Source organism: Borostomias antarcticus, assembly GCF_949987555.1.
Source record: "Borostomias antarcticus genome assembly, chromosome: 1".
Lineage (NCBI taxonomy): Eukaryota > Metazoa > Chordata > Actinopteri > Stomiiformes > Stomiidae > Borostomias > Borostomias antarcticus.
In genome coordinates this window covers 54,617,656-54,631,165 of record NC_140234.1, presented here as the reverse complement: position 1 = coordinate 54,631,165, position 13,510 = coordinate 54,617,656, and the positions used below count along the sequence as shown (strand labels likewise).

Below are 13,510 nucleotides of genomic sequence, written 5' to 3'. Positions count from 1 at the left end.
GCAGGACATTATCTCGCTGGTTCTTCCTGTGCAGATTTGGAGTGGCGGTGGAAAGATTTTTTCCTTGTTTTGACTGTGCGGTAAAAGGAAATGGGGAGATAGGCTTTCAGTGAGAGTGAACTAATGAATGGGAGAGAGAGGAGGCCGGACATTTACATATTCCCACCATTCACATCCACTTTCAATGGACCCCATTCAACGAGTGCTCATGTGTCTGCGCTCCAAGCTCACATTGCCACGCTAGCTGTAATATTATACATTGCCTCGGTAAAGTTATGTCATTTCAACTAGTTCTGTAATTGATCTAAATCATGCCCTAACGGATTCCATGTACTGCTCTAAATTACATTTGGAGCCATTTGGAGTCCACGTAGGCTGTGGGGAGAGGCAGCCTCTGCCGTCCAAAACAAGCTGGCTTCCTGTGTGTTTGTGTGTGCATCCAGCCTCGGTCTGAACAAGCTGGCTTCCTGTGTGTTTGTGTGTGTATACAGCCTCGGTCTGAGTCTCCTCCTCAGAGGCCCACAGAGATTCCCCCAGAGAAACGGCTCAAAACAGCCCGAGGCGCGCTTTCATTCAGTCAAAGTCAAGACACTGTTTATCTGTTTAGGGGAATATTGATAAATAAATCACGCCCCATGTACAACCACACGTCACTGTATGTTTCAATTGGAGGCAGGGATTTTTTTTTCCAATTCCTTAGCTTACATAAGTTTGGTTTAAAGATTCACAAGTAATTACATTTATGTTAACACTGCTGATTCAAGAAGAAAATACCAGCTTGGCTTGGCCGTATTATGATCATGTCACTGGTCAGACCCACATAAAGCCTCTTTGAGGACAGTAAAAAAAGAAAAAGAAAATGTACACTGCATATTAAGATCAAAGCAAAACAAACAAAAAAATGTTAATATCACATGTTATCATCTCTCTCAAAAACTGTAAAACAAGTAACAATTTCAAACCACAAAATAACCACAGGTTTAACACAGGACAACTGTCCCTTCAAAAGAAAAACAGAAAAGTGGGTGTCAGTATGAATATGTTTCTGTTTGTGTCTGTGTGTGTGTGTGTGTGTGTGTGTGTGTGTGTGTGTGTGTGTGTGTGTGTGTGTGTGTGTGTGTGTGTCTGTTGCTAGGTTGCTGTGTTGCAGAAGCGTAGCGTCCCCATGCTGGGTTTAGTCCTGAGGTAAGCACCAGTTTCACTTTGCTTTGGTTCAAAATCAAATGAAAAAGGAAATATATGTGACAGAGAACAATACGTCGATATGCTGATATGCTACAGACATGAGGCCCTTAAATTAATGTTACACATTAAAACAATCCCAATACTAGGGCTAACTGTCTCAGTCTTTAAGCTAAGGCATTAAGATTCACTAAGTTTAATCACAGTGCATTTATGGCTTTAGTCTTCACATTCACCTACTGAGGTTGGCAGTGGCACTATAGTGGTCAATAAAGTCTAATCTGACACCAGATCCGACTAAGTGGGAAAAGAAAAAGCCAGCATGCTCTTTGGAATAAACATTTCAAGAAACAACAAAATACACAATAAGTGCCTTTAAAAATTCCAAACCCATAAGTGCTCTTTGTTTTCCTAAAGGAAGGGGTCGGACATTACTGAGGCATGCGGGCTGTTCCCGATGCCGTGTTTGACACGTGCAGGGAGGGCGGCAGGGACAGATGGGGGTCTGGGACTGCTTCTCGGGGGTGGTGTTATGGTGCGGATCAGAGGGGCTGGACGGCAGGCATGAAATGGGGCGTCAGGCCCGCGAGCAGTGAGAACAGTCAGGGAGAAAGTCAGATTTCACAGGGATCACCAGCGGACAGCAGCTGGGATGTGCTGTTGACCCCGTGAGCGCCCTCAGAGGGAGCACCCGGCCAGCCCACAGGCCCAGTTCAGAGCTGCAGTCACATTAGCAGCTCCCTGGGTGTGTGTGTGTGTGTGTGTGTGTGTGTGTGTGTGTGTGTGTGTGTGTGTGTGTGTGTGTGTGTGTGTCTGTAAGGAGAGCTGATGAGGCAGGGGTGGGAAGCCGTCACTGGCCTGTCAGCAATAGTCAAGCCTCGTATGAGGGAGGCGACATCAGGTTAGGTGTCGGGAGCTGTTTCACAGTGATTCACTTTGTTACATAAGACTTATCATCAATCACGTCGAACCCTATCAGTGACTTAGTTGGAAACGTCTCTATTGATAGCCGGTGAGTAATTTGTGGTGATCAGAAGTGATTAGAAGTGGTTCTGCTCTGTGTCCTGCCTCAGCCGGCCTCTCCGTGCTCTCCCGGTGTGAGTTGCACAGCTGCACCCACCATTGTAGATATCACACAATGTCAGGGCAGAGGCAACACCCATGCTTAGTCTACAGCACTGGATGGATCCACACTTGTGGAGGATTAGCGTGTCATCGGTCGGGTATGCGCTATGATGTCCCAATTGTGAGATCACAGGGCTGTGCTTGCTACTTTTCAATAACAGTTTGAAGGCACTGGGATGTAAGTCAAAACACAAATGGAGAAATAGAGATAAAAAAAGGGTTATGGGTTCAAAGGGATCTTCATGGCACTGGATGGAAGAGTGATTAAGCTACTATTACTGTCACTTAATATGAGCCTCAATTTATACGACAGTTTGAGGGAGTTCGGAGGAAGAAGAGAAGAGATAACGAAGCATAGATCACTTTACTGAAATGCTGAAGCAGAATGCTGTCCTCACTTTGTCACTCCCTGGTGACTAGGAGCGCAGGAACGTGGAGTAAAGCTGGAGAACGTCAGACAGAGAAAATCCGGTGTCCCCAAAAAAAAGACAAGTCCTCCAATTACTTTAAAATTCCAAAAGCCTTGGCTTTTTGTTGTCCAAAGTTCCTCTCAGTTTGGGACAAAAGCCCTGAATCTTGTCCATATGTGCTTTTTTTATATACAATTACAATGCTTTTCTAGTAAACAGGTTTAGGGTCAGATTGCAACACTTTACAAGTTTATCTTTGGCTTTTTTCATTACATAGAAAAAATAAATAAAAACAATTTCATTTTAGTTTTCAATTAGTTGTTTTGGCTTGATGGCTTGATAGGAAAAAAGTGATTTGCATAGACATAAATACTGCATTGTTTTTGTATTCCTTGGTCAATACAGACTGTTAATACCACAGCTCTCCCTTTCAGGAAGACAGTTCGATTGCATAGATTGCAACATCTCGCAAAGGAAGGCACTTTGAAGAGTTTAGACAGTTTTGTATGCATTATCAGGACAGTTATTGATGAGTCTGAGGTGCAAATATGGCGCAGTTGAGGTGAGTGACGTTAGAATACTGTAAGTTGTGCACACAGACCTCTGCATAGTGCTGCTGGATACTGAGAGGGTTACAGGGCGTGTGTGTGTGTGTGTGTGTGGGGGGGGGGGGGTTGGTCTTAGCTGGGGGAGTAGCGATCGATGGTGCGGGACTCTGACAGGGGGGGTGGGGGCAGGGACAGGGTTTGGCCCAGGGCGTCCATCTTGTCGTGGGTGAGGCCCAGGTGCTCTGCGGCCAGTTTGGACAGCGGGTAGAGGCTCTCCATGGCCTTGGCGTCGGCCAGCAGGTGCTGCTGGGCATGGACCAGGAACTCCGAGGCCTTCTCCTGCTTCAGCCCCAGGTGCTCGGCCGCGTACTTACTCAGGGGGTAGATCCCCTCGGCAAAGTCCAGCTTCAGCTTGCCGTCGGCCGTCAGGCCCCCCACCCCCCCGCCGCTGCTGTGCATCTTCATGTGGCTGATGAGGTTGCGCTGCTGGGCGAACTTGCCGCCGCACACCTGGCACTCGTAGGGCTTCTCCCCGGAGTGGATGCGCATGTGCTCCGTCAGGCGGTACTGCCGCGTGAAGCGCATGCCGCAGGCGTCGCAGGCGAAGGGCTTGAGGCCCAGGTGGCTACGCATGTGGCGCGTCATGGTGCCGCGCTGGGTGAACTTCTTGCCGCAGATGCTGCAGGGGTAGGGCCTCGTCAGCCAGTGGGTCTTCTCGTGCTGGCGCAGCGTGGCCGGGTCCTTGTAGGACTTCTCGCAGGAGGAGCAGCGGTACGGCCGGATGATCTCGCCGAAGCCGCCGGAGCCCAGGCCCTGGCTGGTCTTGCTCTCCAGGTGGGACAGGCTGCTCGGGCTGCCGTTGCTGTTCAGGCTGCCGTTGCCGTAGTTGTTGCCGCCGGCATTCTTGGCGTTGCCGTTGCTGCCGCCCATCTCGCCGCCGGAGTTGCTGTACAGCTCCTCCTCCGTGTGCGTCTCCACGTGGGCGTTGAGCTTCTCAGAGCTGGGGAAGCCCTTGTCGCAGGGGATGCACACGTACAAGTTGTCCCCGAAGCTCTCCGGCTCATAGGGCAGGTGGAAGCGCCCCATGGCGCCGGGGGGAGACGGGCGGCCCTCACTGCTGCCCGTCTCCTCGCTGCCCGAGCCACTCTTTTCGTCCTCACCGTCGCAGCCTTCCTCGCCGGCCTTGTGGTGGTTGTGGTGCCCCTCCGGCTCGCCGTTTCCCACCCGGTCCTCCTCGTCCTCCTCGTCCTCCTCGTCCTCTGGCGGGTAGGACAGCGGCTCGTTCTTTACCCAGCGGTAGATGTTGCCCACGTCCCTGCCGCCGGGCTCCCGGTCCTCCGTCGGGGTGTCGGGGCTGGGGGGGCAGGGGTAGTGGTCGGGGCCCTGGGAGCCGGGGTGGTGGAGGTGGGGGGGGTGGTGGGGGCCCAGGGGCTGGCTGAGGTGAGGGTAGGCGTGGGGGGGGAGAGACCCCGCCTGGTCGGCCGTCTCCATCTTCTCCGCCGGATAGGCCCCGCCCTTGGCCTCCAGCATGGGGCTGGCACGGCCGTTCACCGCCCCCTCCCGCTCCTCGTCGTTGTGGGGCAGCGCGTGGGACAGGTGGGGGTGGGAGGGCGTGTGCTGGGACTGGGAGTTCGGGCTCTTCTTGGAGAGGTCCAGGCCGTAGATGGGGGAGCGGTTCCGGTCGGAGTGGGCCGAGCGCAGGCCGGGCTGGGCTGACTGCGGAGACGGGTACACCTGGTGGCCCTGGGAGGAGGTGGGGGCGTACAGCTCCCCAGCGTGAGTCGGGGGGTGGGGCACCAGCTCCTCTAGTGGCGGTGCGCGGGGCGTGTGGGTGTTCAGAACTCCGCCGGGGAAGCAGGACTGTATTACCGGGGTGGATACCCTATACCTGCCCCCCGGCCCTAAACTCATACTGTTGGGTCCCATCTTTGGATAGGGCATGAAGGCCGGGGTCGGGCGGAGGGGGTACTTGCCATTCCTCTTCAGCTTCTTCTTGCACAGTGCCACCAGGTCAAGCAGCTGCAGGTAGCTGGCGGCCGCCAGCACCGCCCCGAGGTTCGGCTCTGTGGGGGAGGTGGGGTCTCCCTCGCTCAGGCGACCCGTATAGATGTAGTCTAGAATGACCCTGAAGACCCCCGGACTCACCATCTCGTGGTCCAGGTTGATGAGGTTGTCATGGACGACCAGGGACTTCAGGTAGAGGCTGCTGGCCGCCAGAATGTTCTTGTGAGCTCTGAAGAGAGCGTTCTGCACCACGATAATGACATCGCACAGGAAGCCCTTGGTGCGCTGGCTGTTGAGCTGCAGTAGGAGGTGCCTAGCATGACTTGGGACTTCCATGGCATCCAGCATCGTCTTCAGACCACCACCTAGAACAACAGATATATGTAAAACGTCATGCAGTAGCCAGCACCTCACATTCTAAATATACACAAAAAATACTAGGGCTATATGGTTCAATTCTGGAACACTGGGAACCAGAAACACCAGAACTATCTGTGGCTGGAACATTGCCTGAAAAACTGTTTAATCTCATATTGTGTGAGTACTATTATCCTATTGATTCCATTGAAGAAAAAGGTTAAAGAAGTTGCTTGAGAATTTACGTGAAGACAGAGCACTCGAGGGCCACTCTATAAAAGTGAGCTACTGCTAACGGTGAGTGGTAGCAGTGGTTTTGCCATTATCAGAAATTCAAGTCTGCACGTTCACGTCCTATAATACAGTACCTCGGAGAGGGAGGGGAAAAGGCAAGAAAAAAAAGACACATCTATAAATGTGTTTTCTAGTTGAGGGATTCCTGATAAAATATTCCAGAGGTGGTGTGCAGAGTTTCAAACAAAGCGAGAGTGGACGTTTTGCAAGTATGATGAACAGCAGGTATAAACCTGTGGGAGACAGACATATCCAAAAACAGATAGGTCTGGGAGCTCCCATGCGGCCCAGTCATATAAGGAACTAGAGGAACTACAGGACCACTGGATGGAAACCAAGTGAGAAGGTCCATTAGTTTAACTTGAGAATGAACTCTGGGATTCTAATGTAGACTACACCCATGCTTGCAACGTACACACACGTGTGCACACTCGCATGCACTCACACACACACACGCACACACACACAGACAGACAGACAGACACACATGCACACACACACGCACATACACACATATACTCAAACACACGACATACACAAACACAGACACAATCACTCATATAAGCATGTGTATTGTCATACTTAGTCTTCTGTAAACATTATTAACTACAAATTTAGTAGGCTGTATTGTTCACACTGGTTATCAAACATACTTTCCTTATGAGATGAAACCGTTTGTAACTGTCCACGGGTGCAGCTGTGCAACTCACACTAGGAGAACCAACTAAATAAATATATCTGATCATGATTTTTCTGACATAAGTTCAGCCTCCTCTTGTTTATTTCATGGGAGCCAGTGGAATAGGGAAGTCGACGATTGCACAGTGACACTTAATCATTGAGTTCAAAAAATGTTTTGTTCTGTCCTCATCCAAGCACAGCAGAACCCCACTGCACATGAGACACTATAAGGTTCCAAAGAGCCCATCTTTATAGGGTTCGAGTTAAATCAGATCCATGAGACCATCATATACTTTTAGGCTAATTTAAGAACCCATTTTAATAGGCTACTTTACTTAGGTAATTGCTATTTAATTAAGTCGATTATGTTTAATAGACTATTATTAAAAAAGGAACTGTCATTTAAACAGGGGATAGTTTAGGTGCAATAAAACGTAACTTAAACCATTAAGAGGTTTCCACTTCGCGAACACTCTGTAGTATTTGATTTATGTGGTGTCATATTTTAATAAATTCCACGAATGCGACAGAATACAAAACACAAATTCAGCGTGTTTTTGCAAATTCAGAGGTGTGTATGTGCTATATTAAACTTGACGTCTCTCTCTTCCTCTCTGGTTCGATGGGTTGCTGCGCTGCGCACAGCCCTGTGGGTTGTGTAGGCCTACACACACACACACACACACACACACACACACACACACACACACACACACACACACACACGCACACACACAAGCGCTGGCCCTTCCCCTGTGGTATACAGTATTGCACCATAGGCTACTGTGAGCGAGTAGAAATCGCTTGAGAGAATAAAACCGTTAACCTATCTAACCATGGATATTGGATCTTTAGCAGAGGATACCGAAAAGGTGCCAGTGTATGTTCCTACACTTACAAGGACGCGTTTGATCGTGTGTGAAAATAGCATGATGTCATGACACTGAGGAAAATATTTTAGCTCGTATGCACACCTGTCGAACGCCAATAAGAGAACGCGTTGCTTATCCTTGTCATGTGGTCAAACTTTCTCTATGTTCGGTTATTAAATGATACCGATTTCCTTTTCCTACATTTAGGCTACATATGTATTTATGAGCAAGAAGATTTCATTAAAATTGGTAGCCTATGGGTCCGTTTAACCGCAGGAGCGTGTGAGTGTGTAGAAGACATTGCAGACTTCCGTTGCCATGTTTAGAGGTGAACATATGTTGCCGAGCCCAGAGTAGGCCACCTATCAAAATAATTGTGTTAGAACCGTATTAAAATTTGATCATTTTTTACAATTATCTGTTTTTGTTTATATGGCGACCAAAGTAAATCATGTTGTAGCCTATACACCTTAATATGTAGCCTACATCATGCATAAACACTCATCCTCTTCTATCAACACAGCCTTCGAAACGAACAATCAAATGTATTGAAACGGTTTATGTGAAGTAGCCTAGTATTAACCTAACATTGAAATAGGCTATACACAATCTGCAACATAAAATCGTGTTTTATGGGTCGTATAAGATAGGTGTCCGTATAGCCTGAGCAACAAATAGCCTATGTTTAATCCAAGATATCCATAGTGTGCAAATAGGCCTATTGAATGTCATCAGATATCCATTGGTTTAGATGAGAGCCGTGTAAAGGTGGTGGACTTGTGTTTCAGTCATATTTGGGGACAGTTTGGGATTCGTTATCCGTGTGTTTTGTTTGTGTTGTCACTTTCCTGATTTGGGGTGAGGCAGGGTTTAAGCTGGGGGAGTCTGCTCTATACTAGCCTACACCATGCATACTTCCTCTCCACGCCTTCAGCTCGTCATATTCTCAGTCCCGATAGTGATGAGCTTGTGAACATGATGATTCCGACTCATTAGTGTTATTGGGCAATGTGTCATGACAATCAATGCAAAACACTGGCATGTTAGGCCTGAACACCAATTCAAATAGGTGCATTCATAATTTAATTTACAATCATCTTTACACAATGACAATCCTAGGTGCTACATGACATAAAAGCAGCTTGATAGGCTAAGTGTTTTTTTTCATGGAGTCAAATGCTGACACTATTTCCTTGTTTTAGGGGCAAGGAAAATCCTACAACACGTCACCCACCCTGAATGTGCTCTGCTGGGCTGGAGTTTATTAAATAGAATGATATTTTTGTGAATGGGGTATATAAGCGGTTCAGCATGAAACCGTATTAAATGAAAACCACACTTGAGAGGCTTATATAAGTATCCTGAGGAGTGAATGTCCTTCTTCCGCTTGAGAGACGGCTCAGCGGGTTATTTTAGAGAGGGGCTAATAGGCCGCATTTGCATAACATTCCCTAAATCGAAAGTATAATGAACTGACTTCAAAGTGTCAGCTTTTCGCGGGCTATATCGTCAGGTGTCACATCAGGGTGTGAACTTCCTTGTGAGGGCTATACGCTCACTGCAACATAGGAAATCTCGAGCAGCGCTCCCCAGAACTTTGCGAAGACCCCTGGATTTTCATTCATAAATCTCGCTGTGATGAAAAGCAACCTGAGTACGACTAAAGCTATGCCTCATTATAGGTCGAGCAGTTGTCAAAAAATTATGTGCATCTAACAGTTAAATGCCATGCCCAAGGGCAAGGCTAAGTGCATCAAATGTAGCCTACCTCACATATTATGCCTATATCAGAGTGATAAGATGTGAAATTATTTTCAACCACCAGGTTTTTATACATTTTTAATTCTTGGAATTCTCCTTTATGTCACTTAAAACGCATTTCTCTAGACAGTCAAGAACGCAAAGATATAAATCACATTCAACAGCAGTTGTTGCAATCAATAAATCCATAGGCCTATATTGAGACGGTTTATATAAGGTCACATATCCTGATCAACATTATAAGAGGCTTTCAATGCCCTATAGGCATTCGCTCTATGTGGGCTTGTTTTTACATTTTACATTTTCCCATAGCCTTATAACCATAGACTGATTCAGCACAGCTTGTAAATATGTTCAACATGGCCGTATTGATGGTCTAAAACATCAACAATAATAGCCTACAACTAGGCCTACATTTTAATTGGGGAAATGTAGGCTACTGTTGTGGTACAGTTGCAACGGACTTTATGACAGTCCCTTCCTCTTCTTAGCCATTCAGAATTTTCAGATGGAGTCAAGCTCTGCCTTTTAGAACCATGTTACATTAAAATGCACCCTAAATCAGGTGCTCCCGCTCCCTAATCTGTTACCCTGTCCTCGCATTAGACAAATCACAAGACGTCAACGCGCGTGAACCACCCCTAATACACCCATGATTCTACCGCATCAGTCAACCAGTAGGCTAATTATAGGCTACATTGTATTGTTGATGCATTTCTTCAAAACAATCAAAGTTGCAGATAGCCTATTGATTAAATATCAAGCAACGCGTTTGCTACAGGAAAACGATAGGTTACACATTACTAAGCAAATGGTGACACGGAAGGTGGAAAGGTGGTTTGGAATATAAATTCCAAGCCGTTGTCCCTTCAGATTGGAGCTGTGACCTGACTGCGGTGTGGTGTAGAAGTCACACAGAGAAGATCATTTCAACCTCTAAACGAGGGAGAGAGATGCTGTTTCTGTAGAGTTGAACTAGACAGACATCCCAAATTAGACGCTTAGCCAATCGCTTGTTCGATGACAGCCAATTGCAAATCATAATCACGTTAATATTAAACCGACCCACATTAATAATTAAATAACGCTTACCTTGTGAGTTTTTACAGAATATTCCTCTCATCCATTTGATTAAAAAATAAACTTGTAGGAAACTACACGTTTCGTTTTCCTTTCAAAAGGACCACATTTACAAATAGCATTGGCTTAAGTTAAGTCGCAAAATCAGAACAAAAATGCTAGAGTAGGCCTATACGAATAGGCAGAAGTTATTCTCGATCAGAATAAATCATCCAGAAGCGAAACGTAAAATCGACAGCGCGTTCATTAAAAAGTTCTCAAAAGTTATCTGATACTGATATAGGCTACTAGGCTACTGAGGGGGCCTATACTACTCAACAGAGCGGCATTTAAACGTTACCTGGATGCCCGATCTCTTCTGCCATCCGATCTAAGTCTCCCTTAATGATCATCTCAACAGTCTTTTGGAGTCATTTCTGACGTTTCAACTTTGAACTGCCAGCCTCCAAAAACCATGCCAGTTTTCCAAGTACGTCTGCCAACTCTTTTTTATTATTAATTGCTATGAATTTCTTGTTACTCTCCTCGTCCTCCCTCCCTCCCACCCACCCACCTACACTCTCTCTCTCTCTCTCTCTCTCGCTCTCTCTCTCTCTCTCTCTCTGCCTCCTCCCCTCTCCCTCTCTTTCTCACCCCTCCTATAAAAAATACGTGCTTAGTCCAGCATCAGTTTCCTCCTATTTTTTTATTTTTGTAATTTCCTTGGCTATTTTTGTGTCTAGGCAATAACGCGCACTGAGATGATAATCGAGCGTCTATGCCGCGTAAGTGTTTTAGCGCCCCGTGTGATGTCAGTCTATAATAAAACTAAAAGGTAAAATCGAGGGCAGGAACTTCAAGTGACCCCAACTTGAACTTCACAACACATAGCAGCTTCGTCTTAAAGAGACAGACCGTTATTGTATGGTCAATATCATAGCCCATAGCCTACAGTTAAGTTTACAGTAGGCCCATCAAAATAGCCTACAGTTATTGACCTATTGGACAAAAGAAGCAAATAAGCGAAATGAATTATTCTCTCTCTCTCTCTCTCTCTCTCTCTCTCTCTCATACACACACACACACACACACATTGCCAACATGATTATGCAGTATAGGAATGTACTGTATGCCTACTGTGCACCACCTGTGGGCCAATAGACAGAGAACACGGGAACGAGAGGACTAACCATTAATACTGAGATCGAGCCATTAGTAGCCTATGCCCCTTCAATTCCAAATTCAATTCGCCTTGTGCAATCTTGTGCAAACCTATTTTCTCCATGCATAAAAACTGGTACGATTTGAACTGGAGGGCCTATAAACAGTGATGACATGTATATAAAGTGTTTCTAGTGTATTTACCTATAAATAGTGTCACATTTGAGGCCTATGTGGGACTTTTTTTTTTTACACAGTCTTAATATCTGATTTTCAGGCCTATATATCCATTCAGTGAATTAATGTCTAAGCTAATATAATTTTATAATATGTAATAATATGTAGTATGTTATAGATCTAATTTAGATCTATTAGAGTACACCTAGGCTATTATATGTATTCAATCTGATTTGAAAGAAAAAAATGTTTTTGAAGGCAGAACGTTTGGAGGGCATTTGGTCTAGACAGCCTATGAGTTCGAGTTATTTCATTTCAAAATTCTACCAAAGTTGTTACTGGGAATGGTCTTATGACAAACATCTAAATAACTAAACAACGTTATTGAATTAGTAAGGGTCGTTTCCACTCTTTCACCCCTGTTTTGGAGATTCAAATCAAATTAGACTATATTTCATTGATCTTTTCAATAAATATTCAAAGTGACTATAGGGAGAATTTAATGCTAATAGGTGATATAAGATATCAGCCTCTGACGCTTGAGGTGTGTCCAAACATGCCAGCTGTCAGGTATACATTGAAAATGTTAATAAATTAATAAATGAGTAGAAGAGTTTGTAAAGACTAGCCTGCACTGCACCTGAAGCCGCTTTGAGTATCCGGACGCGGTGTGAATATTCACGCATGGTACCGCTCGCTCTCTCTCCTGTCATCATCGACCCACCTCGGATTCATGTCTGGTGTCGTGGCCGTTCGAGAGTTCTCCTTCTCGGGATTATCCCATGCAGACTTTCGCGTTCGCCCCAAATTCCGTACTGTTACCAAACTCTTCCGTGTTTTCTGGCGTTCTCTGTCACGGTTTTCCCGTTTCTTCGTCTGCCCCACACAGTCTTTTTATTTCTCACGTGCAGCCCTGCTGTATCAGACACCTCTTCAGATTTAGTTGGGGTCCGATCGGACCAGGGTTGCTTGTGGTTGGATGCGCACACAGCGACACCCAATGGTTGCTACTCTCATCGGCTACAGGCTCCTCTGCATAAAGGCACGTAGCCTACCCCCCTATTCACTGCAGGATCCGTATATTCAGGCACTTTATATATATATATATATATATATATATATATATAGGCCTATATATTTCATTTATATATCATTTATTTATTTATTTATTTTTAATACATATTATTTAGTTTGAAATATTGTTAAACGAAACCGCATAACAGTAGACATAGACAACACCATCCGCATACCTTTACTGTACTCCCTTCCCACTGTCGCCTCTCTGGCATTGGCATGGAGCATCCTCAAAGCTTGGAGCTCAGAATCAATATTGGCATTGTAAAGTGTATTTAGCCATAATCTAAAATGATGCAAAAATTCTGTAACAGAGTGTAGTAACATCATTTTACTCGACAGACATAGACGTGCATTTCTAGATCTCTAAAACTCTATGTATGAGTTAATATAAAATGTATAAATTGTGGCTTAATCAGAAAATAATGTCTTAATCAAATCATCTCATCTGATTGGCTTATTTTACTGATTAGTTTGAGCATAAGAAAGCCTAATTGGTATAGGTTCAGATACAACAACAAGATTATCGGTTGAGTAATCAGAGCTGCTTGAGTTAAGTGAATTTCAATCAGTCTCATCTTTCATGGTCATAACAACAGAGGTGACCTCTGGTTAATACTGTCAGTTTGGCCTTTCTGTGAGAGCTGTCTCTCCAACACCCAATCCTCCCATTGTTGGTCCAACACCAAGGTGTTAGTGATAAGGCTGGCCAAAGTATAATTATACATTCAAAAGCACGCTGATGATTATGCCATAACCATGTTGGACATAAACAAAAGATGTTGTGTGGGCCACTTACCGGACT

The 13,510-nt window shown here is 45.5% G+C and overlaps 1 protein-coding gene across 1 annotated transcript; it reads right to left on the bottom strand.

The window, feature by feature from the left end:
• Positions 1-3,397: 3,397 nt before the first annotated feature.
• Positions 3,398-10,754, bottom strand: hic1 (hypermethylated in cancer 1; the record flags this gene model as incomplete). The annotated part of the gene is made up of 2 exons (XM_084440845.1): positions 10,655-10,754; positions 3,398-5,634 (listed from the first exon to the last, which is right to left on the bottom strand). Exons 1-2 carry the CDS (start codon positions 10,704-10,706, stop codon positions 3,398-3,400), a joined length of 2,289 nt encoding a protein of 762 aa, XP_084296971.1. The 5' UTR covers positions 10,707-10,754.
• Between the last annotated feature and the right edge of the window lie 2,756 nt (positions 10,755-13,510).